The sequence below is a fragment of the Prionailurus viverrinus genome, chromosome A3 (assembly GCF_022837055.1).
Source record: "Prionailurus viverrinus isolate Anna chromosome A3, UM_Priviv_1.0, whole genome shotgun sequence".
Classification (NCBI taxonomy): domain Eukaryota; kingdom Metazoa; phylum Chordata; class Mammalia; order Carnivora; family Felidae; genus Prionailurus; species Prionailurus viverrinus.
The window spans coordinates 3,666,460-3,691,677 of record NC_062563.1 but is presented as its reverse complement, the minus strand read 5'-3'; the positions used below and the strand labels follow the sequence as shown (position 1 = coordinate 3,691,677).

The window sequence follows — 25,218 nt, the reverse complement described above, 5'->3', positions numbered from 1 at the left end:
TCGAACTCGTGGACTGCGAGATCGTGACCTGAGCCGAAGTTGGACACTCAACCCACTGAGCCACCCAGGTGCCCCTCCACTTCTGGGAGTTTAAAGAAGGAGAAGAAGGATGCTGTGATGGTTACCCGTCACCTTCAGCAGGTTCTGCTCCCCTGGGGAGCAGGTGATGCAGACGATGGGCCGGTTGACTTTCCAGGTCTCCCCAGCCCCTTGGCTTTCGGGACTGTTGCCGAGACGTGAGCAACCGTGGCGGCTCCAGCCGACACACCGGCTGCTTCAGTGGGGCGACACTGTTCCGACCCGTCACGAACATCAAGGCAAGGAGGTCGGCCTGATCTGAGCAAATGTTGGTGACTTGGGTCAGGTTACCCACTGCTACGTGGGGGTCTGGATCCAGCCCTGCCCCGGGGAAGAGACCCCACAGTCAGGCTGGCCCGCGTTGGACTGGGCTGTGCAGCCCTAGGTAGGTCGTTAAACCTTCGGCCTGTTGCCCTCACCACCCGGGGGCCCTAACTGTACATCTGCGCAGGGGACACGGATTCAGGGTGTCCCCAGCGCATGTGGCCTGAGAGCCTGGTTGCTGTCTTCACACTTCTCCATTGTCTGCACACCTGCTGTGATTCAAAGCCTCGTGGGGACAAGGCATCGCCACAGGTGTGGTCTCCTCCCTGCAGAGCATAGTGTGACAGCTGAGTCGGGAGAATCTCCGGCTTCCAGATGCAGGTGACGCAGGTCTGCGTTAGGTGCTGGGACAGAACGTGCTAACACGCAGACGTGGTGCCCACAGGAGCCCTCGCTCAGGCTGGCCGGGGGGAGAATCACCCTGGGCCAGCGGAGGGCGGGGGCGAGCCTGGTCTTGCTGGGCCCTTGTTTCTTTGTTGCACCTGAACCCTGGAAGCCCACGATTCTCACGTCCACAGAAGTGTCCTTTGGTAAATTTCGGATGTCATGACCACAGCAGCAGCATCCCGGACAGACTGGCCCCTGACTGCTGGTGGGGCGCTGAGCTGACCTGACCACAGTCCAAGCCTGACCACAGTCCCGGGCAGAGCCTATTGTCCCCGCTCTGCCGATGTGGAAACGGCCGGAGAGGCCACATTGTGTCCCAGCGTCTCAGGATTAGCGAGCAGCCAGACGGTAGGTTCTAGAGCCCCTGCCCCCACCCGATGCCAGGGTGTCTTGCCCTCATCTTGCACACAGTGTAGGAGGCTAATGACTTGGGATACGGTCCAGCTTCTGGTAGGTGTCGTACTAATGAAGCTGTTAACAGCCGTCTCGGCCGGGCTGAGTGGGCCTGCTCCAGTGTCAGCAGCCCTGGGACTTGGCTCTGTGTCCCGTGTGGCCTGAGACGTTGTGCACGTGCCTCTGCATTGGTCCCTAGAACATCACGCCCGGTCCCACCTTGCAGCCGTCACTGAGCATGTGTGTGGACATCATGCCCCCAGACCAGGGCCTGGCCACAGCCAGCGGGGTATGTTGCCCTCATAATAAGTTATGCTGTGTCCTTACAAAATCTCAGAAAATTTGCGGTTGATCCGTGGTTGCTGAGGTTAGAAGGTGAGGGTTTAAATCACTTACAGGGGGAAGTTGGGACCGCAGGAAGACGGGCCTTGTCTTTCCAGCTACACCAAATGCTTTGGGACATGTGCGGGGCGCCCACCCCCGAGTACAGAAACGCCAGGTTCCTGCGACGTGCAGAACCGCCTGGGGGCCCTAACTATGGCTGGGGCGACTGGGTGGCTCAGTCGGTTAAGCGTCGGACTTTGGCTCAGGTCGTGATCTCCGGGTTTGTGAGTTTGAGCCCCGCATAGGGCTGCGTGCTGTCAGCTCGGAGCCTGGAGTTTGTTTCAGATTCCGTGTCTCCCTCTCACTGCCCCTCGCCCACTTGTGGTCTGTCTCTATCAAAAATAAATAAATGTAAAAAAAATTTTTTTTTGAAAAGACACACTCAAAGGCAGATGTCTACACCAGCCACAGAGGCGCAGGGCCTGGGAGTGAGAGGAGGAGGCAGGGATGGGTGAGGGTGTCAGAGCGTGGTTTGTTCCCAGCGCAGAGCTGAAGGATCAGTAGGCGTCCCTTAGCCTGCGGGCAGGAGTGTCACGTGTCCTAGGCTGCGAGCAGAAGTAAAAAAAAGTACCAAATACTGAATGGGCGTGGCTGTGGGGAGCATGGGGCGGGGCTGTAAGGGGTGTGGGGCGGGGCAGTGGCCAACGTGGGGCGGGGCTGTGCGGGGCATGACGGGTGCAAGGCCAGAGGGCCCAGCGGTGCCGGTGCCGGGTGTGGGCCTTCCGTGCTCCCGATCCACACGTGATTGCCTCTGCTCCTCCCGGGCCCAGCTTATCACCTCCTGGGAGGTTACCTGCTGTGACCACCCCCGCCCCCCCCCCCCCCCCCCCCCCCCGACTCCCCCATGACATCGTTCTGTGGTTTTTTCTTCATTGTAGTGCTGCCCGAAATTAGCTCTTATCTTGGTTTGCCTCTTCAGGGTCAGTCTTCTCACAGGTGGCTGGATTCTGTCTCCTCACTGATGTGTCCCCGATGCATTCAGTAGGCGCTCGATAAGTTGGTGCTAAGTGGCGAACAGGGATGCCTGAAGGATCACAAGGAGGGGCATGGCGGGATGAGGGGTGTCTTGAGAAAGACCACTCTGCTAACACGAGGGGGGCTGGGGAGCAGGATGGGGCAGTGCCTCTGGCCGGGGAGGTGGGCACTGTCATGTGGGCGATGGGGCTGGGGGGTTGGACTTGGGGGGGTACAGGACTGGGGTAGGCGGTGAGCGCTTGAGGAGCTCCCCTGCCGGGTGGGTTGGGATGCTCTACCCCCGGGGAGGGGACACAGGAAGGAGGAAGGGGGATGTGTGAGGGAGGTTCTGTGTCCGGGTTTGGGCAGAGTGGGGGGGGTGGTCCCTTTCACATTTAGCTGCAGTTAATCCGTGAGTGCGGGGCAGGTGGGGGGCTTGCGGAAGGGGTGTGTGGTTGGGGCGCCTGGGTGACTCAGTCCTACTGAGCTGAGTGTCCTACTCTTGACTTTGGCTCAGGTCATGATGTCACAGTTCGTGGGTTCAAGTCCCACGTCACGTTCTGTGCTGATAGCATGGAACCTACTTGGGATTCTCTCTCTCCCTCTGCCTCTCTCTCTCTCTCTCTCTCTCTCTCTCTCTCTCTCTCTCTCTCAAAATAAATAAATAAAAAAGGAGTGTGCAGACCACGTGGGAGCCTCTGCTGGCAGTTTTTGAACTGATGGACCAAGGGCACTGGGAGACAGGTGTGGTGTTTCACAGGGTGTTTCCTGTTAATGTCGGTTCATTTCCTACCACCTGTCGTCCCTCTGACTTCACACTCCTTTCACAGAGATCGAGTGGTCAGTGGCTTTTCAGTGGCCTCCAGGGACAGAACAAGTCCCTGTGCTCAGGGTTGATAAGCCTCTCCATCTCCTGGAAATGGGGCAGCATTAAAAGCAATGAAAGGAAAGCAGAGAGGATTTGGAATCCCCTTTTCTTTGTTCCAAGTGCTTTCAGGGCTCCAGCTCTTGGCCCTTGTTGAATAATTTGGGATTTGGGGTTGGGCATATTAGGAGCCGAGTGTTTCCGTTTGGATAAGATGGGCCGGGGGGAAGGCTTCAGTCATCCTCAGATGCTGAGGAGGGTGGGGCCTGGGCTCTCCTGACACATCAGGGGTGACCTGGGACTCAGAGCCAGGAGAGGTGTCGGTTTGAGGACCGCTCCTGAGTGGCAGCAGCCTTCCACCAGGAGAGCGTAGAATGCTCTCCCGGCACCAGCTTGACTGCTTGGTGAGACTCCTCACAGGGTGATCTTAGCTCCCTGATGCACAAGAGCACGTTCATGGGCTCGGTCCCAGAAGCTGCCGGTGGGTCGGTTTCCAAAGGGGTTTTCAGAGAATGGCGGGAAGAAAGTGGGTGTATAGAATCACAAAGAACTCATTGTGCCCAGGATAACTCATGAGCAAAAAATGAACAGCTGGGCATCTTCAAAAAGAAATGCAGCTGTGGTGTGGAGCATGAATTTGGACCTATCATGGGCTTTCCTTTTCACCGTGAATCCCCAATTTGCAAAATGGGGGATCATGCCCGTGATGATTAACCTTTGAGGTCATGGGTTTAAAATTTGATGAAAGCTTTATGCATAAAATGTAAACACTTATGTTTAAAGTTTATAAACATTTCTGGAATTTTGCTTTCGTAGCCACTGCCTGTCTGGCGCAGTCCACATGGGCTTGGGACCTTGTGACGTCATGGCAGCTAATCCCCAGGTGATAGATGTCACAAGCTGCATTTTGCATGTGAGGACACCAAGGCTCAAAGTTGTTAGTAGTCAGTGAGTGGTGAGTGAGGGCCTGAGCTTAGCCTGCCCAGCTGAGTCCTCTCCCTCAGCACCCACGGCCTGTAGCCCCATGACAGCACCCTAAAAGATGCCCACCAGCCATCCCTGGTTCAGAACCGCTGAATTGCTCATGATTCTCCACCGAGGCAGGGAAAGGGAGGACCCTACTTCTTCGATGCCTTGACCTCAGTGCCTACCATAGTGCCTGGAACATAACAGGCTCTCAGATGGCAGCTGTTGAATGGATGGGTAGCTGGATGGCTAGATGAGGGATTTGGATAGTCACGTAGTTACGTGGGTGGGTGGGTAGACAGAGAGATGGAGAGATGGCTGGACAGTTAAGTGGTTGCATAGTTATGTGGGTGGGTAGATGATGGATGGTTGGGTACATGGATGGATGGTTGGGATGGATGGATGGTTGGGGTGGATGGGTGGTTGGGGTGGATGGGTGGTTGGGTACATGGATGGTTGGGTGAATGGACATCAAGGTGCACCCGGCTCCGTGGATAGAATGCAAGTCAGTACAATTCAATTCCACAAAGTAAATATGTATTGAATGAATGATTTCCTTTAAGTAGTAGGATCTTCAGGTAACTTGAAGCAACGATTCCTTTCACCAGCTTGATATATAACCAACATATTCCGAAGCATATCTGTGAGTGGTGTGAACCTTCGGGTCCACAGAGGGCGTTCCTCAACGTGGAGTTTGGTTCTGTCCTGGGGGTATGTCCTGGCCAGGGGCTCACATCCCGTTGCACAGCTGCTCTGTGGCCAGCTGGCCGGGCCGGGCCTCACCTGGGCTGCAGGGCCTCAGGCCCTGTGGTGGGAGTACCCCAAGGTCCCCCATCACCGTCACCGGAAAGCTGGTGGACAGCAGGGCTGCTCCAAAAGCTTCCTGAGCATTTTCAGGAGGAAGTGGAGTTTCCCTGCAGGGACAAAGACTCACCTTAACCTGTGACTCTCCAGAGGGGGAGTCAGACTGTCTCCGCAGCTGACTTCACGGAGTAGAAGTCACATCCCAGGGGCTCTGTAGGGACTTGGGCCAGGCCGGACCTGTGGCGGGCGGGAAGTGTGTGTCCTTGCCGAGGGGGCAGCCGCTGTCCGGCCAAGCGTGCGTGTCCCCTCTGGAACGCCAGACCGGTGCGGTGGGATCTCTCAAGAGAAACCGGAAATGTTTATGCGAAATTTCCGTCTGTTAAAGGTTGGGAGTCTATTCAACATTTTAAAAACAGGAAAGCGTGGACCCCATGAAACACATTTGCGGGCCACCTATTTGCCTATTTGCCACCTATTTGCACCTCTGATATAAAGTCCCTTATGTGCTCGTTTTATGAGAAGCTCATTCTTGTTCTGAGATTAGAGGATCAAAGAAAATTTTTTAAATGTTTGTTTATTTTTGAGAGAGAGAGAGAGACAGAGCATGAATGGGGGAGGGGCAGAGAGAGCGAGAGCGAGCGAGCGAGACAGAATCCAAAGCAGGCTCCAGGCTCTGAGCTGTCAGCACAGGGCCCGACGCAGGGCTTGAACTTGTGAACCATGAGATCATGACCTGAGCCAAAGTCGGACACTTAACTGACCGAGGCCCCCAGGAGCCCCTGAGATTAGGGGATTTTTGACTGCATAGGGAAATAATGCACCAGGATCTAAACTGGCTGTCAACGGCAGAAGCATCAAAACCCCCAGGTGTAACCGCCGATGCCCCGTGCAAGGTCTATGGAATTCACTTCTTCTGCATCGAGCAGCGACTCAAAGACCTGGGGTCTGACCCTCGGCTCACCTCGGTCGAGGGCAGCATCCCCTTGCGATGTGAAGGTGTGAGCTGTGGCCAGAACTCCTTGGTTCCTGTCCCGGCCCTGTTTTCCAGCTGTGCGACCGTGGGCGGCCGCCCCCCTGACACGCACCTCCCTTTGCTCTTCTGTAAAAGGGGTGATTACAGAGGAGTCCGTCTCACGGGACCACAGAACGGATGCCCTAAGACGGGACCCCTAAAATGCTTACGAGTGCCTGGTGGGGAGGAAGCACCCAGGGAGAAACAGAGTTCCATGAGAATGGGGAGTTGGCGTTTTGTCTCAACAGTTTATTGAGTTATAATCTCTGTACCGATCAACGCATGCTTTCAAAGTGTGCAATTCAGTGGTTTTTGTGTGTTCATAGCGTTGTGTGTTCCCCAGCATCAACGTCAGACCATTTCCATTACCTGCCAGAAACAGCCCTGCCGTTAGCCCGATCCCCAGGACGGTCCCTGCACCACGGGGACACTGGATGCACAGTGATTGTGGTCACAAGGCTGGAGGGTGGCTGCTTGTAAAGGCCCGGCCTGGACGTCACCAAGTGTTAGTGTCACGGTCTCCTTCAGCTTTGTCTTCACTGGACTCGATCTTTCTCACTGTCTTCATCATGGTCATTGACGTGTCCTGTCTGCCGCATAGAAAGCACTTAGGGAACGTTGGCTCTCAGCCCCTTGGCGTCCAGGGGCTCCACCTTTCGGGGGACGAAAGTGCACATCTGAGGCCGGGTCAGGAGCCTCACGCTGACCCCTGCCTGCAGCGAAAGGGAGGCCGGGAAGCGGTGGGGCAGGGCCGGGACATCACAGACCCTGCGGTTGGATGATGCTCTCTGCTCCCCTCGGCTGGGGTGTGTGGGGCCAGCTCTATGACTGTCTTTAGATTTTGAGATCCTAGGAACAAAGACTCTGTTGAGCAGTTTCTCTGCTTTTCTTTTCCTTCTTGGTGAGGCCGATTTACCTGACTTGCTTCCCATCCCCACCCCCGCCGGGGGCTCCGGCGCATTCCGGGGACTTTCCTTCTCTCTCTGTTTCGAAACTCAAGATACGATGAGGTCAGGTCTACTCTGTCCTGCTAAACCCTCTCGGGTGCCATCCTGACAGCACCCGCCGACCCCTCCCGCTGTGGTTAGGGACCTGCTGCCGGTATTACATGGCCCCCAAAGTCAGGAGAAATGCCTGCATCTATGAGGGCACTTTCTTGGGTCTGTTGCAAACATGGAAAAGGAACTGGAGAGGCAGGGCTGTGAGCAGGCTCTGTGGGATGTTGACCCTCTGCCCTGGGTGGGGGGCGGAGGGTGTCGGGTGGTCCTGCCAGGCCTGGGGAGCAGGCAAGGCCGGTATGATCCACTCAAAGCCGTGCCTGTAAAGCGTGGGCCTTGACATTCTGCTTTTAGACCGAGATGCTGCGCTTCCAAATCGGGGAAAGTTGGGCCCCTCTGATCCTCAGGGAACATAACTATCAGTCTTGGTGTTTGGGAGGAGCTCATGGTCTGCAGGGGTCACGGATGTGTGGGGCTCAGCGGTCCCTGCAGGCGGGGCCCAGGCTCCCTTGTTTGGACCACGGTGTGGTGAGCCCATGGCCTTGAGTTGGCCCCAGGGCCAGCTGCTTGTTGTTTTCCTGGGTTGCCTGGGAATCTGTCAAGGAAAGTACAGCAGGTTTTGTAAGCAAATGCAAAACGAAGCCCACCCTCCCCTCAGGATGAATAAAACACGAATCCCAAACCAGGAGAGCAGGTGGTCTGGTGGTTGAAAGGTCCCCTGGCTGGGACTTGCAGACTGAGCACAGGCGAATCACACTACTGGTCTGCGCCTGTGAAATGGGTGTGTAAGGCATTCACGGAGACTGCAAAACTCTGCCCTGCTTTGCCTAGAATCGGGTGGCTTGTAACATTCATTAACTTGTGTTATGTGCCGCGGACTGTGCTTTGCCTGTATTCACTGAAGCCCAAGACATAAGTACTTTGTCAGTTGTATTTTATGGCTAAGGGAGTGGTGGCTCAGAGAGGGTAGGGAGGTGTTCAGAGTGACACAAGTAGGATGCCATGGAGCTAAGATCTGACCCAGACAGGCTGGCTCTGAACACCGGGCCTGGAGGCTCTCTGCTTCGTGGAGTAATTGCAGACCATCAGGTCTGTCATGCTGTTCCACAGTCACTTGTTCCACTGGCAACAGACCCAGCAGGAGACCAGTAAGGGATTTATTGCAGGTGCTCAGTTATGCTCACACTGGCATTTATCCTCTGTGGTCTAAGATGGCTGCAGGAGCACCGGACATCATATTTAAGTCCCAGGGGTACACATATCCAAGCTGAAAAGGCTCCCAGAGACTCCTCAGCACACCTTTAAAGGTTGGAACCCCTCCATGTGGTGATGTTGAGCTGAAAAAGAGGTTGTCTTCAGCAGAATCCGCTTTGTGATGCTTCATCGGAAGGGAGAATGGAGATTGGGCAGGAAACTAGCAGCCTGTGCTCCTGTGGGTGTTCAAGTTAATTTTGTTGTGTGGACAGACCGAAGAGAGAGGGGGAAGGAGCGAGCAAACAAACGGACGAGTGAATGAAAACAGTCTGCCTTAGGGACCAGCGGTTTCCAATGTGGTCTGGTCCAAGGAGTCTGCGTGGAGCCCCGGGGCTCAGGAGATTGACACCTGTTAGTTTATTGGCGCCCCGCGCACAGTCCAGCACTGGGCTGAGGCGATCCGGGGGGCTGGCGGGAAGCTGGGGTGACATGGACAGATACTGTTGTCCTTCCCCAGGGAGACCCCCTCCCACGACATCTCAGCTCAAGGACAGACGCTTCCTGAGCGACCTCTGTGTGCCGCCCTCTGCGCTGAGCGCTGGGGACCGAGGAAGGGTGGAGGCACTGCCTTGGGGACGAGGGACAGCGGGGGAGGGAGGTGAGCCGAGCCGGTGTGTGACAGCTGCAGGGACACAGCGTGTGGTTGTGGGACACAGGAAGTGCCCCTCGCAGGCCAGGTGCAGGGGCGCTGCTGCGCGGGTCCTCCTGTGTCCCCCTCCCCTGCCCCGCGGTTACCAGCTTCCCCCGCTCTGGGCTGCAAGGGCCAGCCGCTCCACGCGGTCGTGACGAAGTTCCGTGTCCTGTAGAAGTCATCCGGCGTGTAGGGTGGTAGCGTCCCATCAAGGACGGCTTCGAGTGGAGCTCTCGTTTCAGTCCGCCTTGGTGTTCTGGTCTCGGGGATGGGCCCGTTTCCTGTGGCCCCGCCGGGCCCCTGCCCTGTGCCAGCCCCGCCTTCAGCCCCCAGGCCCGCGAAGGAGACGGGACAGAGAGAGACGCTGGCAATGAACCAAAAAGCCGCTTAGAAGAAGAAAGGACCGACACGATCTGGTGTTGCTCCAAATGCTTTACTGTCCCCTGAGTCACACAGGTGCACACTTACTTGGCCATCTTTCTGAGGCGGAGTCGAGAACGTTCCGCTGAGGAAGGACCGACATTGGAGTTCTTCTGTGACACAAGCGTGGGGCGCACCTTGTACGATTTCTGGAGTCGATTTCCCAGAGGAGCGCTGAGGATTCAGAGGTGCTTGGAAGGATCTGAGTGCAGGATCCTTCCTGAGTGTTTGATTCCGTCCCCATCTTCGCACTCTCTCCCACGCTAGCCAACAGCAGGATTTTTAGCATCCCGCCTTTGCTGACTCCAAGCGTTCAACCCCGTTCTCCTGGAAATAACATTTTCCTTTTACACCCGTAGTAAGTCATTTAATCGATGTGCATAAAATTTGATTAAATTACCTAATTATAAAACTAAGTACACCTGGCACATAGGTTTGGGGACAGAGGAGCCAGTTTCTGACGGGCACAGAGCTCGCTGTTGAGGACAGACGGCGATGGGCAGGGGCTACGGACTGAGTGTGGTCATCGGGTCCTGGTTTTCCAGGATGGGGACGGTGATTCACCCGGAGTCGGGGAGTGGGGATACTGGACAGAGCCTCCCCCGTAGTACTGTCATCCTCAGATAGACAAGGACCCAGCAGGATCTGGGATTTATTGCAATAAAGGGATTTAGTGCAATCCCTTATCTGCAAGAAGGGATTTATTGCAGGTGTGGGCGTTGGCGAGGCAGGTCTGGAATCTGTGACATGGCTGTTGGGAAGGGCCGGAACCCTCAGGCGTAGGCAGAGGCCGCTCTCCACAGGCAGAATTGCTTCTGCACCAGACAGCCTGAGCCCAGCTCCTAAAACCTTTCAACTGATTGGGCCAGGCCCACCCAGAGCGCCTAGGACAGTCTCCCTTACGTAAAGTCACCTGATAGTGGACGTCATTCGCATCTCCTAAGTACCTCCACCGCAGCACCTGGATGAGTGAACGAACACCTGGGCCTGTCACCCTGTCAGATGGACACCTCTGACTGTCACAGAGCCAAAGGCAGTGAGACGTTGGTGAGCAGGTGGGAGGTCGCACAGCTGATCGGTGGAGAAGTTAGAATCCCGGCCGGGGCCGGGGCCGGGTCTGGAACCCAGATTCTTCAACCACAACGCGATTTTGTGTTTTTTTGCATCCGCTTTTCTGTCCGTTCTTTCCGGAGTCCGGCTGGGCGACCCTTCCAAGAAAGGCCAGGGTAGACGCGGCCCGTACTTTCCCATGTCTGCACAGGGTTGTTGCCGGCCGGCTGCTCTCTTTGTCCAGGCCCTAAGTGGGCACAAAGGCTCTCCCTGCATTTTGCTCTAATGCATCTGTGCCCCTAAGGGCACTTCTGAACACATCAGCCTTGAACTGGGACCGTTGGGTCAAAGCATACGGGCGTTCATAATCTTGGCAGACGGCACCGATGGTCCCACCAATGGGGGGCGACTCTTCGTCTACGCTCCGGCCAACACCGAATTTCCTCCCTTTTGGCTCTCCGCCCTTCTGCGGTAACCCAGCGACTGGTGGTCCCTCGGTGTTACTGCAGCAGGATGTGGGTGAGGGATGATGGTTTTCCCCACAGCCCAGTGCCCCCCGGGAGGCTTAGGGTGTCCCGGGACCCCTGGCTGAGTGGCTGGCACTGTGCCGGGTGCTGGGGAAGAGGCCAGATGGACGAAGCACCCCCCGCCTCCCCCGGGAGTCTCGGGTCCCGAAAAGGCCACTCCACGCGTTGTCCTGGGTTTGCGCGCACGGCCTCCGTATCCCCAGCGTGTGCAGCAGGTGGGGGAGTCGTGGGCGTGTCCTTTACAGGCTTGGCCAGTAGCTGACCCCGGGCCACCCTGCCGCTGTGTCAGAACCGGGCCTCGGGCTCCTGTCTCCTGGTATAGGAGACAGCCGTGGATGGGCCCAGTTCTCGGCACAGACAGTGAGGGATAGAACCAATGTGGGGTGACTGCGAGGATAAAGGGGGCTCAAGTTTGGGGGGCTGCTCTTCCCCAACGTGGAAGGCCCCTCCTCAGACCCTGCAGCCTGTCCCTGCTCTTTCTGCGTCCTGGTCTTAGGGTCATCCCCGAGAGAGGCCTCCCCGCCCCCCTCTCAGGCCAGCCCACAAGGCCCTGGGGTTCTGCTGCCCCAACAGCACCGCCGTGGGGCTCCCCAGCGCGGGCCTGCGTGTGGCAGGAGGAATCCCCGCTGAATGGCGGTGGAGACGCGCCGGGGGTGGGGCTGGGGCTGGGGGGGAATCCCGTCCCAGGCGGGGACACAGCGTGGCTTGCTGACTGGAGGCTGGCGCAGCAGCGGGATCCCGGGAAGGAGCGCGGGGAACAGCCCGGCGGCCCGTGGGCGTGGGGATGTCGGCTGTGCAGCTGTGCTTCTGTCTCTTGGAAGGAATCTGCTCTCCGTTCTCGCCTGACGCCCGGGTGACTTCAGTCATTCGTCAGGACCTCAGCCGTGGGTGTAGTGGGGGTTTGGGGCTCGGGCACAGAGGGGGCCGCTGGAGCACCTGCTTCTGACCCCTGCCCCCCCTCCCCCGCCCAGCCGGGCGTCCCTTTGACGGTCCGGTTCCCTGCAGCCCGAGAGCAGTGCGGGGACAGTTCAGCGGCCGCCACAGCCCTGGGCCTGCTGTGTGCCGGGCACCGGGCACCAGGCAGCGGCCCCGGGGGGCGGGTATCACCATCCTCCTATTTTGGGGGGAGATGAAGGCCTGGGCACCTGCCCGTGTCACATAGTGGCCAGGTGGCAGCTCGGGACTGAAGGTCTGGAATGACTTTTGGGCCGAGATGCGTGCCCTTCACCTTGATAGCAGATGCCGCATCCCGAGAACACTTTTCTAGGCAGGACTGAGTCAACTCGGATGTACCGTCAGGGGCCGGGAGTCTTGGAAGGGAAGCGGGGACGCTGGGGTGAGCCCCGGCGAAGGCAGGGACGTCACCACCTGGCAGAAGGTGCCCCAGGTGTGCAAGTCCTAGACCTAAGGTGACACGGGGCACGGGGGGCCATCGCAGGTGAGGGCAAGCTGGGCCGGGCCGAGAAGTGCAGGCTAAGCCCAGTGTGCGGCTGGGGCCCTGACATGAAGCCCCAGGGCAGGCGAGGAAAGGGAGGCCCGGGCTCAAGGGACTGAGCAGGTCGCACAGTGAGACACGAGGGCTCGGGCTCCAAGCCCCAGCAGTGCCCCTTTCCGGGTGCTCCTTCCCGGTGCTCCTTGCTCTGCAGGAAAGGAGCCGCTGACTCGGTGAATCAGGCAGGCACACGGTGTGAGGGACGGCTTGGTGCCACGGAACACGGTTTCGGAGGCTCCCCTGGCTTCTCGTTAGCAGTTTCATGAGGACCTCGGTTTGGGGGTTCTGTGGTTTAGAAAAACCCTTGCTAGAAAGCAAGGGGTACTCAGAAGTGGGTGACAGCGTCTAGGGCCAGGGAGGGGCTGGGGGAGTCCCAGGCCTCGGGGACGGGCAGGGCTGTGACGGCCAAGCCTCCACGTCTGCCCAAGGGCCCGGTCGGCGGCTGGCCTCGAGGGGAGGCTGCAGGTGAAAAGAAGACCTATAGGGCGCGGTGATGGTGACACTATGGTCGGGGGTCAGGGTGACCTGGAGTTTGCGACTCTTGTGACTCAGTTTCCCTGGCAGATCCTGTGGCTCAGTTTCCCTGCAGATGAGAGGTGGTGAGGTGAGCACAGGTCGCTGAGTCAGGGTTCCCGGGCACCGGCTGGGCATTATGACCGGACCCTCGCACGAATCCCCCACCAGCAGCCAGCCGGGTGGCCTGTGCACAGAACCGTCTAGAGCACGGCCTGGGGGTGGGCACGCAGGCGGCACCTGTACCCTCACCAGCCTCCCTCCCGGCTGCCGAGCGGGCTCTGGTCCCCATCGTGACCGACCCCTTCTCCTGGGGCCCTGGGCTCGGGGTCTGGGCGGGACCGCTGACCGGTCCGGAAGGAGGAGAGGCCTGGTGGCCACAGCTTTGGTCCCTCCAGGAGACGATGGCCGTTTTCCTGGAGTCGCCTGGGCGGGGAGGCTCAGAGCCTGCGAGCACTCACACCAGCCAGCCCAGCCCCTCGCCCACCAGGACCCCCAGTGTCCAGTGTCTGGAAGAAGAGGCCGTGTTGTCAGCTACTGAGATGCCGCTTGTCCCCGGCCTGGGACCGGAAGGTGCCCCTGCTCTGCTGGCTGGGGCCTGTGGTCCACGTCCTGCCGTGTCTGGCCCCGTGGCGGGCAGCCTGGTCTTCAGCTGGATCCTCCTTCCCGCGGGGCCACGGAGTCTGTGACTGGCACACGGCAGGCCAGCCAGGGGGCGGCTGCAGCCTGTTTATCGTGTGACCTTTTATTGTTTAAAAGTGGAACGTCGTGATGCCGTCCGAGGGGGGCTTTATGCACAGAAGAGCTCAGCCCTCACGCTGTGCTCCGCAACCCCGTTTCCTTCTGGTCCCTGAGTTTTAGCACAAAGTACTCTGTCACCTGGTTCCTCTCCCCTTCCCAAGGCGTTGGGAGCTTGCCTCCGCGTGCCCCTAGTTGAGAGGGTCCCCCGGAGAGCAACCGTAGAGAAACGGGTGTCAAATGGCAGACCCACGGCCACAGCGATGCTCCCGTGTCTGATCCCAGGTCCTCCGGAATCGAGCTGGCGTGCGGAGTAGCTCCTGGGAGGCTAGATGCTCCCACGGGCTGCTCGCCAGGTGGCCCGTCCACTCCTGGCCTCAGCTCAGGTCTGCACCTGCTGTCTGGGCCTCCGAGCTGAGAAGTCACCCTCCCCCCAGGTGCGTCCGGGAGGCAGGAAGGGCGTCCTCGGGACAGGGAGCGGGTGGTGGTACCCAGGGCCCAGCTCGCTCTGGAGCCGGGCCCTGCAGGCAGGGCGAACGGACAGCCCAGGAGATGGGGGTGAGGCCACGGGGAGGCGAGCCGTGGGGACTACCAGCCACCGAGGTGCCCGCTCTGCCTGGGGGTGGGGGGCACGCATCCAAGTAGCCGATTCCTGTGCATTTTCAAGGAAAGCCAGAAAATGGATTTTTAAGAGTGAAACGTCCAGTCGATTAATGTCACTTCATGTTCTCATTTTTTAAAGTATCGTGTGAGCCCGAAATGCAGCTGCTTGCTGTATTTGGACATGAAGCACTGATGGGCCTGGGGGCCAGGCCGTCCCCCCACCCCGATGGGGTCAGGCAGAGGAGTGCCTGCCCACCTCGGACCCGCCTGGGCTCCAGGGCTCCCTGCCCCCGGCCGGGTGCTGGAGGAGGCTCCGGGCCGGTCCGGCTGCAGGCAGAGGTGGGAGGAGGTGCCCCAGGGTGGGGGGTGGGCAGGGCCAGCGTCACGGCCAGCCACGGCCCGTGTCCGAGCCGTGCCTCCCGTGTATGAGGGTGGGCGAGGCGGGACGGTGTTGCGGTCACGCCCTGAACCTCAGCGGCCTCGCCCAGCCCGGCGTATGTCTCGCACACACGGCCCACTGTGGTCAGGGCGAGCCTCCGGGCAGTTGTCCTCTCATCGAGGCTGGCCCGTGCGGCTCAGTTGGAGGCTCCACCGCCTGGGGCGAGGCCCAGGTTGCCGTGGAGGGGAAGGGAGCCTATGGAAGGTCCCGCGGCTTTTCTAGGGCTCAGCCCAGACACAGCCTCTGTCCTGCTCCTGGTCACTGCTCCGGACCGGCCATGCAGCCCTGCCTGGCTGCAGGGGGCTGGCGAATGCAGGGAGACCCCAGACCCTGGAGAGCAGTGGACATGTCCACGCTGCTGGCCCAGGTCGGCTTCCGGAGCCCACGGTCACGGGGCAGTGTGATGGGGTACCAGGAATCCGACGGAGGAGGGGGTAAGTGTCTGATGGAGGCAACTGAGCGAGTGATGGAGGGAGGCCTTGAGTGTCTGATGGCGGGAGGCCTGTGTGAGTGTCTAACGGAGGAAGGAGTGAGTGACAGGAGGCTGAGTGATGGAAGGAAGTCTGTGTGAGTGTCTGATGGGGGAGGGAGGGAGGGAGTGTTTGATGGAGGAGGGGCTGAGTGTCTGATGGAGGGAGGCCTGTGTGAGTGTCTGATGGAGGGAGGCGTGAGTGAGTGTCTGATGGAGGAAGGAGCGAGTGAGTGTCCGACTGGAGACTGAGGGAAGGAAGTCTATGTGAGTGTCTGATGGGGGAGGGATTGAGTGTCTGATGGAGGAAGGAGTCAGTGAGGGTCTGACAGGAGACTGAGTGATGGGAAGGAGGTCTGTGTGAGTGTCTGATGGGGGAAGGAGGGAGGGAGTGTCTGATGGAGGGAGGCCTGTGTGAGTGTCTGATGGAGGGAGGTGTGAGTGAGTGTCCGATGGAGGAAGCAGTGAGTGAGTGTCTGATGGAGGAAGGAGTGAGTGAGGGTCCGACAGGAGACTGAGTGAGGGAAGGAGGTCTGTGTGAGTGTCTGATGGGGGAGGGAGGGAGGGAGTGTCTGATGGAGGGAGGTGTGAGTGAGGGTCCGACAGGAGACTGAGTGAGGGAAGGAGGTCTGTGTGAGTGTCTGATGGGGGAGGGAGGGAGGGAGTGTCTGATGGAGGGAGGTGTGAGTGAGGGTCCGACAGGAGACTGAGTGAGGGAAGGAGGTCTGTGTGAGTGTCTGATGGGGGAGGGAGGGGTGAGTGTCTGAGGGAGAGAGGTCTGTGAGTATGTGATGGAGTGAGTGAGCGTCTGGTGGAGGGAGGGGTCAGTGAGTGTCTGATGGACGAGTGTTTCCTGGGGACCCTGGCCGGCACGGAGGCTGCTGGCAGGACAGAGATTGCAGCTCCTTGGCTGAGGCCGGGAGGGACCAGGTGAACTATACGGATGCCAGTAATAACAACACACTCCGTGTGTGTGCCAGCCCCTTGCCTTCTGTGTTCTCACCCCTCAGTACCCCGTGGGTCACAGGGGCAGGTGGGGCCGGGGACGGGAGGCCCAGGCGGGAGAGGGCGTTAGCAGGTGGCAGAACTGAGGCTCCCCTTGAGACTCGGTGCCGGTTCTGGGGGGATGGAAACAGGACCGCCTTCCGCAGAGCCTGAGGAGCGGGGACAGTGCTGCTGCATCCTTGATTCTCGTACGACCCACACGGGCGTCGCGGTCGGCCAGCTGCCCGCGTCCGCTCCCCGCCACGCACCCGTCCTCTCCGCCTGTCGTCTGCTCGGCGGTCTCGTCCCTGCTCCGCCGTTTGCCGTGTTCTCGGCACAGGGTCCGGTGCGGAGCAGAAGTTCACGGATCCATTCAGTGGACGGGCAGGCGGGCCCTGGGGACCAGGAGCACGAGCTGGTGCCGGGGAAGTGGGGGGCCCCTGAGGACGCAGACCCACAGGTGCGCACAGGCCCCCCGGGCGCCCCGCCCCTGGCCGGGTGCTCCATTCAAGTCCCCAAGGCCCGTCCAGCACATCCCTGGGCCTGGCCCAGCGCTGGCATCCGCACCTCTCCTGTGTGCCCAGGTGGGGACCAGGCGGGGAGACGGGCGGGAGCCTCTCTCTACCCCGGCGTTTCTTTTCCTGGTGCTGCCCCACGCCCCAGCTTAGCAGGAAGAGTCTCCCCACACCCCAGCTTTCTCAGCGGGAAGAGTCAGAAATAGACCGTGGCTTCCCCAGTGGCCCCTGCGCACCACTCCTCCCGGCAGGGCTGTGTTTCTGGATCAGGAGAGGGAGCAGCCTCCAGGAGGAGCTGGGGAAACCCTTCGGGAGCTGGACCCCACCGCACCCCTCCCTGAGGCCTCGCCCCACCCCCCCAACCCAGGGCTGGATCTGCGGGTCCTCCAAGAGCCCCTCGCGGCTGAGGCTCCCGAGTGAAGATGGTCCGGCCTCATCCCGCCCCCCACCCCCCCAGGCTCTGCCGGAGCACGCCTCAGAGGGAGAGGGGTTTCCGTGCGCTCCTTTGCCCCTCGGTCTCGCTGCTTTTGCCCACCTGTGCCGGGCCCCGGGGTCTACGTGGGCCGTCAGACCTGATCACGTTTGCCTCTCTGAGCCTTCGTGGTCGTCTCTGCCAAGTGGGTATAGTCCGGCCTCCTGCCGTCGGACGGCACGTGGGACTGTTGTCGCTGCTGGACAGCGGAAGCCGCATCCTGCCCAGGCAGGAAGTGGACGGAATGGTGAGGCTTATGTATTTAGTCTAACGGGTGTTAGACTAAATAACTTGGAGTAGCACCGCCCCTCCTCCAGGGCCAACATCTTCCGCACGTCTTGAACGTTTTACGGGGCCCTTGGCCACGTGTGGGTCCACAGCACCTGCCCTGAGCGTCTGAAGGGGGTCCTGGCCCCGGGAAGGCCTGCGTCTCCTGGTGGTTGGTTCCGCCCTGTCCTTTCTCGGACAGCAAACTGGAGGGGTCCAGAGAGTGCTTCTGAAGCCTGATCCAGTCTTGGCATCCCTTCACCCCCGCCCCACCCCTGCCTGCCTCAAACCGCCTTCTCGGACTCCTCACCGCAGACGCCAGGCTGTGCCCCACCCAGCTCCCTGCCCCACAGAGGCTCACACGCCTCCACTCAGTCTAAAGGGCACTTGCCGAAGTCCTCCCGATCTCAAGACCTTTGCACCTGCTCTTTCCTCCCCTCTTCGCTTAACAGTCCCCACTTACACTTTGGCTCGCATCTCAGGGGTCACCTTCCAGGGAGCCGGCCCTGCCCAGATCAGCCCGCCTACACTCGGCTTTCATATCACTTTCGGTTCTTCCTCCTAGTACTGTGTGATGGCAGAGGGTCTGTCCCCCGAGGGAGCCTGCAGGCTGGGTCTCACTTCTCACCAGGGGCCAGGCATGTTACGAGTGTGCACAGAACATCTGATGAAGGCAGAAGTTCACAGTCTCACGAAGAGGGATCCCGGGTGCCCGCTGGCCTTCCTGGGTAGGGCCGGGTCTGGATGGGAACTCTGGACACGCAGCGCTGCCCCCAGGGGCACCTGTCCTCGGTGATTGGGCTCCTGCCTCCTGGAAAGACCCACACAGGGAGGGGGCTGGGGTCCTCTGCTCCGGCCCTGGGCTGACTCTGCGGGGCAGGGTCGGTTAGTGCCCACGACTGTACCCGCGGAGTTGTGTCCACCCAGAGGGCTGTCCCCTGCTCGCTGAGAGGTACCCCGGGGGCCAGCTGTGTGCTCAGCCTGGTGACCTCTGGGACGAGCCCTGCAGTGTGTGGTAGGACCCGACCTGCCTCACCCCTCAGGCCAATGGCTTAGATTTCGGTGACGAGCCGTCCACCCTTTTTAGAGAACTGGGAATCCGATGAAATGCCTTTCTGGGGACTCATTCCATGACTGAGGACTCACAGGCTGGGTTTCGTGAGACATTACTATGTACCAAGCAGGCATTTAATACACACTGGGTGCATTGGCTCATTCTGCTCTCACACCTCTGGGAAAGTCTGTTTTGGTTGTCACTTTGGAAGAGCGGACGGTCCCCCAGCAAGAGAAGGCTCGGGGGTGGGGGGACGTTGCCAGTGTGGATCTGAGATACTTTTCGGGTTTGAGGAAATCTTCAGCCTCAGCGCTCAGGTGTCCCTGCGGGCATCCTGGCTAAGCAGCCGGCAGTCACTAGGCACCAGGCTCTGCCCCCTGTAGATTCTCCATGGCTCTGCCAAAAGTTTCCTCTTCCATGAAGCCTGCCATGATCACTTCCCCCCCTCCCTCCCCACCGTCTTCAAGCCCAGTGTGTGAGCAGTTAGGGGACACTGAGGCTGGAGGGTGTGATCTTCCCAGGGCCGGCACCTCTTCAGGTGAGCCTCGGAGGAGATGGGTCTCCCCAAACTCCTCCTCCCCCTGCCTGGTCACTCATTTGTCACAGCCCCTTTTTATTTGCTCCGGGGCACTAGCGCTCTCTGCAATGGTTTTTGTTCTTTTTTTTTTTTTACTGTTTGTCTGCCTTCCCCGTTTAGACTGTGAGATTTCCAGGACAGGGGAGGCTTGTTTGCCACTGTGTCTGGGGGCTGGAACTGCCTGGCACAGAGCAGATACTCCACAGTCCTTTGCTGACCAACGAATGGCATTTGGGAGGTTTCGGGGGGACGGTGAGGGAGCCCCGCCTGAGAGCCAGGTTTCCCTTCCCCGGGGCAGATGGGGAGCTGTTGGGGGGGAGGGGCGGGTTCGGTCCCCACCAGACATCAGGACAAGATGTCAAAGCGGCCGCCCCCGGAAGGGCGCACACAAAGCCCGCGCCTGTGGTGTTCCCAGGAGGCGGGAGCAGCTGAGCCCTGGGGACGCCCTCGGCTTTGTGCCGGGACAGGGAGTGTGAATAGGAGACCGATATTTCTGGAGGCAGCATCCTCTTTGGGGCAAAGTATCGTGGCCCCAGATTCTGGGCGCTCGCAGGCTCAGCCCTGTCGTCGCCCTGGGGTGGCGCGAGGGTCCGGAAGCGGGGCGGCTCCTGGCTGGGACCCAAGCACAGCGTCGCCAGAGTTACAGGGAGAACCGGAGCTTGGTGCCCATTCCGGCTAATTATGACTCCCGCTCCTGACAAGCCTTTTATTTGCCGTATGTATTTGGTTTTCGCTGTACCGCCGACTCCTTCGACGCGAATCCCCCTGAAAGGCCGGTCCTGCGCCCCGCGGGTGGGGGAGGCCGCCGGGTGGCCTCCGGGGGGTGCCCCTCCCAGGGCTGCGGCTGGCTCCGCGCGGCTCAGGAGGCGGCGCTCGCTGTCACTCCCCCTGCGCGGGCTGCTGGCGAGGCTGCTTGGGGCCGAAGCAGGTGCCACCGCTGCTCGGCTGGGCAGGAGGGGCCTCCTCCCTTCCGGGGGAGCGTCCCGCCGGCCGGCAGCGCTCTCAGGTCCCAAGGTGGCACGGGGGGTCGGCCCCGGAGCTCGGGGACAGCCGGTGACCCCCCTCCTGTGCGGGGATCCGACTCCAGCGCCAGCAAGAAGCGGCTGCCAGAGGTCCCCTCCCTCCCTCCAGCTTTTGGGTTCACCATCTTCGGGGGCGCGCCGGCCACCCCTGCCCCCGGCAGAGCCCGGGAGGAATCTGCAGCCGGCCACCATGGTGCAAAATGTAATTCTAGTGTTTTTCCGCAGACGGCTGAGCCAAAGACCTGCCGTGGAGGAACTGGAGAGAAGAAATATCTTGAAACGTGAGTAGCTGTGACCCCTGGCTCCTCTTGGGGGCGAGTCCGTGGCAGGTGCACCCAGCTCTGCAGGCTGTCGCTCCCCGTGGCCCTGTGAGGTCCCACCGGGCTGCGAAAGGAAACCCTAGAGGAAAGTTGATTTGCTCGGAAATATCTCCTTTTAAAATTAAGAGGAAAAAAAAAAAAAGCTTGCCTCCCAGCATAATTAAAGCTATTCCTGTTTTCAGGGTTATTTAATTAGCCCTGTAGATCTCAGGGAAATGGCTCGATTCTCTCTTTGCATTGTGGGTTTCAAGCAGGTCTCCCTGGCACTTTGGGGTGGGAGTTCTGACGGCCGCAGAGGTCACGGGCAGGGTGTGGACAGTGTCAGAAAGTGTAGGGAGGGGGACGTGGCACCAGGGCGAGACAGGAGGGGAAAGGAAGCCCACACCTCCGAGGAGCGCAGTCATGGGAAGCCTGCCCTGGGGGTCACAACTCTGTCTCAGGGATCCCCTGTCCCCCCTCCCCGGCTCCACCCGCACGGGGGTCCCCAGGTGTGTGATCATCGGTGTCCACCAACTGCCTCGGCAACAGAGGGAATGCTGTTCAGGCTCCTTAGAGTCCACGGTGGTTCTGGGCAGTCAAACCCCTTCGGAAGTGTTTCTCAGATGGCGTTTCTCAGATAGTTCACTGGTCCACAGACTTTAGTTTTCAAAACATTTTCTGCAAAAAAGTGTCTTCTTAGGGCCTGGATTCCTGAAAGTACTTTCATTGCTTTTCGTCTTGACATGATGCACACTAAGATATCCTCTGAGTTTGGTTTTTTATTCTGCAAACATCTTGTCACAAAGTTAGGGCAGGTGCCCACGCTGACTCTGTGCCAGGAGACGGGCGGTGGACCCTCCGGACGGTCTGGGCTCCGAGTCCCTGCTGATCCCTGTCTCCTGTCCCCGCCTGGGCACCTTCACCTGCCAGGGGGTCCCCTCCTTCATAGACGGTTGGAAACATTTCACCCTGTGCCAAGGGATTGCACGTTTCTGTTGTCAAATTTAAGATAGGGGACCTAGTCTTCTGTGTTGTATCGACTTGGTCACGTCTGGGGATTTAAAGAACTTGTCATTGATTACCTGCCTAATCACACAGACAGATGAGAAAGTCAAGCTATTTAAGTTATCACGTATTTGAATTTTTTAAAAAGTTTATTTATATTGAGAGGGCGGGGGAGGGTCAGAGAGAGAGAATCCCAAGCAGGCTCCATGCCGTCAGCCCAAGGCCCGATGCGGGGCCCGATCCCACAAACCACGATCGTGACCTGAGCCGAAATCAAGAGTCAGATGCTTAACTGACTGAGCCACCCAGGTGCCCACCCCGCCCCCCAAGTATCTGGTTTGTTAAAAATCCCATCACTTACTTATAAGGCTGCTAAGTCACAGGTGTCCTTAAAGCAGCTCGGAGCTGGTGGGCAAGGTGTGGACTCCGCTGAGCCGCCCTGGGAGGGGTCTGCTGCCACCATGGGGGGCGGGGGGCGGGGCTTCCCAGTGAGCTGAGGGGGCTCTGCCTCCGTGTGGACCTCTCCCCTGCTGCTGGGGACACCAGGTCCTCTGGCCATTAAGCACCTCGGATCGTAGCAGTCTTCACAATGAAACATCAGAGCCTTAAAAACAGAACCAGTGCTTGAATAGAGGGGGTGAGTGGATACGTGGAACTTTCTGCACTCACCTTCTGTGAGAGGAAGGGAGAGATGGGCTTCCTCCGCCGTGGCCATGGCGATCCCTGCTCCGCCATCGAGCCAGCCACAGTGCGGAAGCTTTTCAAGGCCCCTGAGTGGGAGTATCTGCGGGTGTCACTGCTAGTTCATGGCGGGTGTCGGCTTTGTTTTGTTCTGGTGAGCTGAGAATAGGGTAACCATATATGGTCCAGCACACAACATATAATCACAGGCCCCCGACACCAGCTCCAAACGTTCCTGCTACAGTGTATTTCCTACCTATAATCACTTCTCAGCATGTTGTCACGTCGGATCTGCTCCCCTCCCAAGCGGCGAGCTCGTGACTGACTGTGATCGGGTCTCAGGGACACTTAGAGCTCGGCCTGGGTTGTTATTCCTGGATGAGACACGGTGGCCTCTTTCCAGGTGAAGGCACCAAACCTGATACGCCCGCGTTAGGCCGCCCGCGTTAGGCCGCCCGCTGTGCCCGCCCGGTGCTCGGGGCTTGCTGCTGTTCCGCTTTACTCGTTACAACGGAGTCCTGTGGTTTGCACCGCTGTCCCATTTCCTTGGCAAAGAGGTAGAGCCGAAGGCTGCCTGGCTCCACGGGCCGGTTCTGGCCCCTGCCTTAGAAGCAGCAATGCATCTCTGATTATTTGTGGAAGATTCGAATGTGGCTGTCCAAGCCGCTGGCACTCTTTCCGGAACGTGTGGGTGTGGAGACCATGGTCATAGGTCCCTTGTTGGGTGTAAGGCTCGGGGGGCTTTCTGGGTCTCGGAACAAAAGGCCCACAAAGCCATCGCTAGGTGGAGCTCAGAGACAACCTGGGGGCTCGGGCTTTGAGGAAGGCCTTGTTGGGGTCAGTGCCCAGTAGAGCATCTGGCGCAGAGGGGACCCTGCTGGGGAGGGGACCCCGCCTTCCAAGACCAGCGCTCCAAAGCACCGTGACCTTGGTGATGACATCGCTGATGATGAAAAACAAAGGTCTGGTTTTCTGTCCCTGTCCCTGCACTGCTTGGACTTTGCCCGTGGCCTGTTTTTCAAGAAATCTGAAAAATTCGCTTCACATCACCCCTTAAATCCCTCACGGTTGGCCTTGAATGGATACTTTCACGATTTTTTTCTTGACTGTATCATCAGCTTCCTGATGAGCCCTTGCAACTGTGGTTTTCTTCTGGTTTATCACTTGGATTAAAAACCAAGAACATAACAGGGTTTCATTTCCTTTTCTAAAACATTCAAACAGGAGATAAATCTCCCTTTCCAAAAAGTTACTGAAATGTACAATACAGCCCGCACCCAGTCCCGCAAGTGCACACACGTGCGGAATGTCTTAAGTAAAGGCAGGCGACGTGGGGTTGCGTCACCTGCGGGCAGCGGGCTCCCTCCCCTCCCTCCCCTCCCTCCCAGCAGCCGGGTTTCTAGGAGTGAGTGCTGGTAGGTGAGCGTCCCTTCCCAGAATGGGTCCCGAGGCTTTCTTTAGCAACAGAGAGTGCCAGAAATAGGACATCCATTATCTCGTATCCCAGGGCAAAGCCTGCATTTTACACCGCAGCTCCCAATTCTCTATTTTTAGCTCCCAGGTGTAGGTATGAGGACAGCTTGAATGTTAATAGTAACAACTCAGCAGCAGAGCCGAGCTCCGTGAGGCACGGAGGCTCCTTTAAAAGGCACGGCATGTCAAGTGTGCTAAGCGTGCTCTTTTCTGCCACGGGGAGTCGGCTGGGTTCGTGCTGTGTTTAGATTTGAAATACACCCTGGAAGCATAAATTCCAGGCAAGCCCGTGTTGCCCAGAGTCTGGAGAGGTTGTTCCTTGTCGGATGTTGGCTGGCGAAAAGTCCGCATACCTCGGGAGGAGGAGAAGAGAACAGGAAGCAGGGACAGTTCTGTTAGTATCCGTGTATAATATTCATAGATGATATACGTGAGTAGAGCTGTTGTGCACACTCACTTGTCCTACTAAAACTGTGCATGCTGTCTACGTTCCTGGACGTAAAGAGATGAGATATTGAATGAGGGAAGAACTCCCTGTTTCTCCTGCAAATAAATGCACAGCCGAGGGGGGCCAGCGACCGATGACCCCAAGGAAGGGCAGGAGGGAGGCTGGGATGGGGGCAGAACAAACCCCCGCGCACGCGTCTCTGTGTGGCAGTGAGACCACGGTCTGAGCCGTGGCTGGCAGAGTGGAGAGCCAGCTGTGACATGGAAAAAAGTGTCCCCCGTGAGGCGTCCTTGACATCCGCCTCAGCCACAAGAAAGTGGAGGCCGTGAGCTCACTTCTCCACCAAAAAGAAGAAAGTCTAAACCCATTTTTTTCTGTGTTGACCTTTCACAGAAAGGAACGATCAGACAGAGCAGGAAGAAAGAAGAGAAATCAAGCAGAGATTGACAAGAAAGGTACTGTGATTTAAGCGCCTTTTACGCCCTGAATCTCGAGGGACAGGCGCGCTGGAGAAGAGCCGCCTGGGCGGTGCTGGGGTGGGTGAGGCGGGGCGTCCCTGTGTCACTGGACGACGTCTTCCTGGCCAGCAGCGGATTCACTCCCCAGTGCCCCTGCCACCCCTGCTGTGACCCTCCGTGCCCGCGGGTGAGACCCTTACCGGGCACAGGAACAGCTCGTGTGGCGGGACAGGCCCGATGCCGTCACCACTTATGTCCAGGGATAAGTTTTTAAAGGCGTTTTTCTTCATCCCCCTGGATCTCTACGTGGTGCCTGAGAAGCGCACCCCTGGGTGCCAGCGTTCGGTTCCCCGTGACGCTCTTTGGCACATTCAGTTTGTCGAGAAGCTCCTGATGGCAGAAACTTCTTATTGGCGTCCGGGCTGTGTATCAGGGATGCACACGGCCAGGGTGAAGTTGGCCCCGGCCAGCTTGGGTAGCAGCTGCACAGTCCCATCTGGTTCGGGGTGCCGACCGTGTCTGAACTCGAGCGTCCTGGGGGCTCTCTGTGCTCCGTAGTGATGATGACGACGTCTTGACCCATGGGCTTCAGGTTCATCGAAAATCCTTCCTGAGCTCGACTTGCGAGTCTGCTGTGGCAGCGTCCCCTCTGTCGGGGACTT

At 59.0% G+C, this 25,218-nt stretch overlaps 1 protein-coding gene across 2 annotated transcripts in view; it reads left to right on the top strand.

Annotated features, from left to right (window-relative positions):
• Positions 1–25,218, top strand: part of PHACTR3 (phosphatase and actin regulator 3) — a 101,565-nt gene that overhangs the window by 69,451 nt on the left and 6,896 nt on the right. For both annotated transcript variants that reach the window (XM_047852204.1, XM_047852205.1), the window contains exons 8-9: positions 20,418–20,473; positions 24,492–24,553. In XM_047852204.1, the coding sequence (XP_047708160.1) occupies positions 20,418–20,473; positions 24,492–24,553 (118 nt within the window). The remainder of the gene's footprint in view (positions 1–20,417; positions 20,474–24,491; positions 24,554–25,218) is intronic.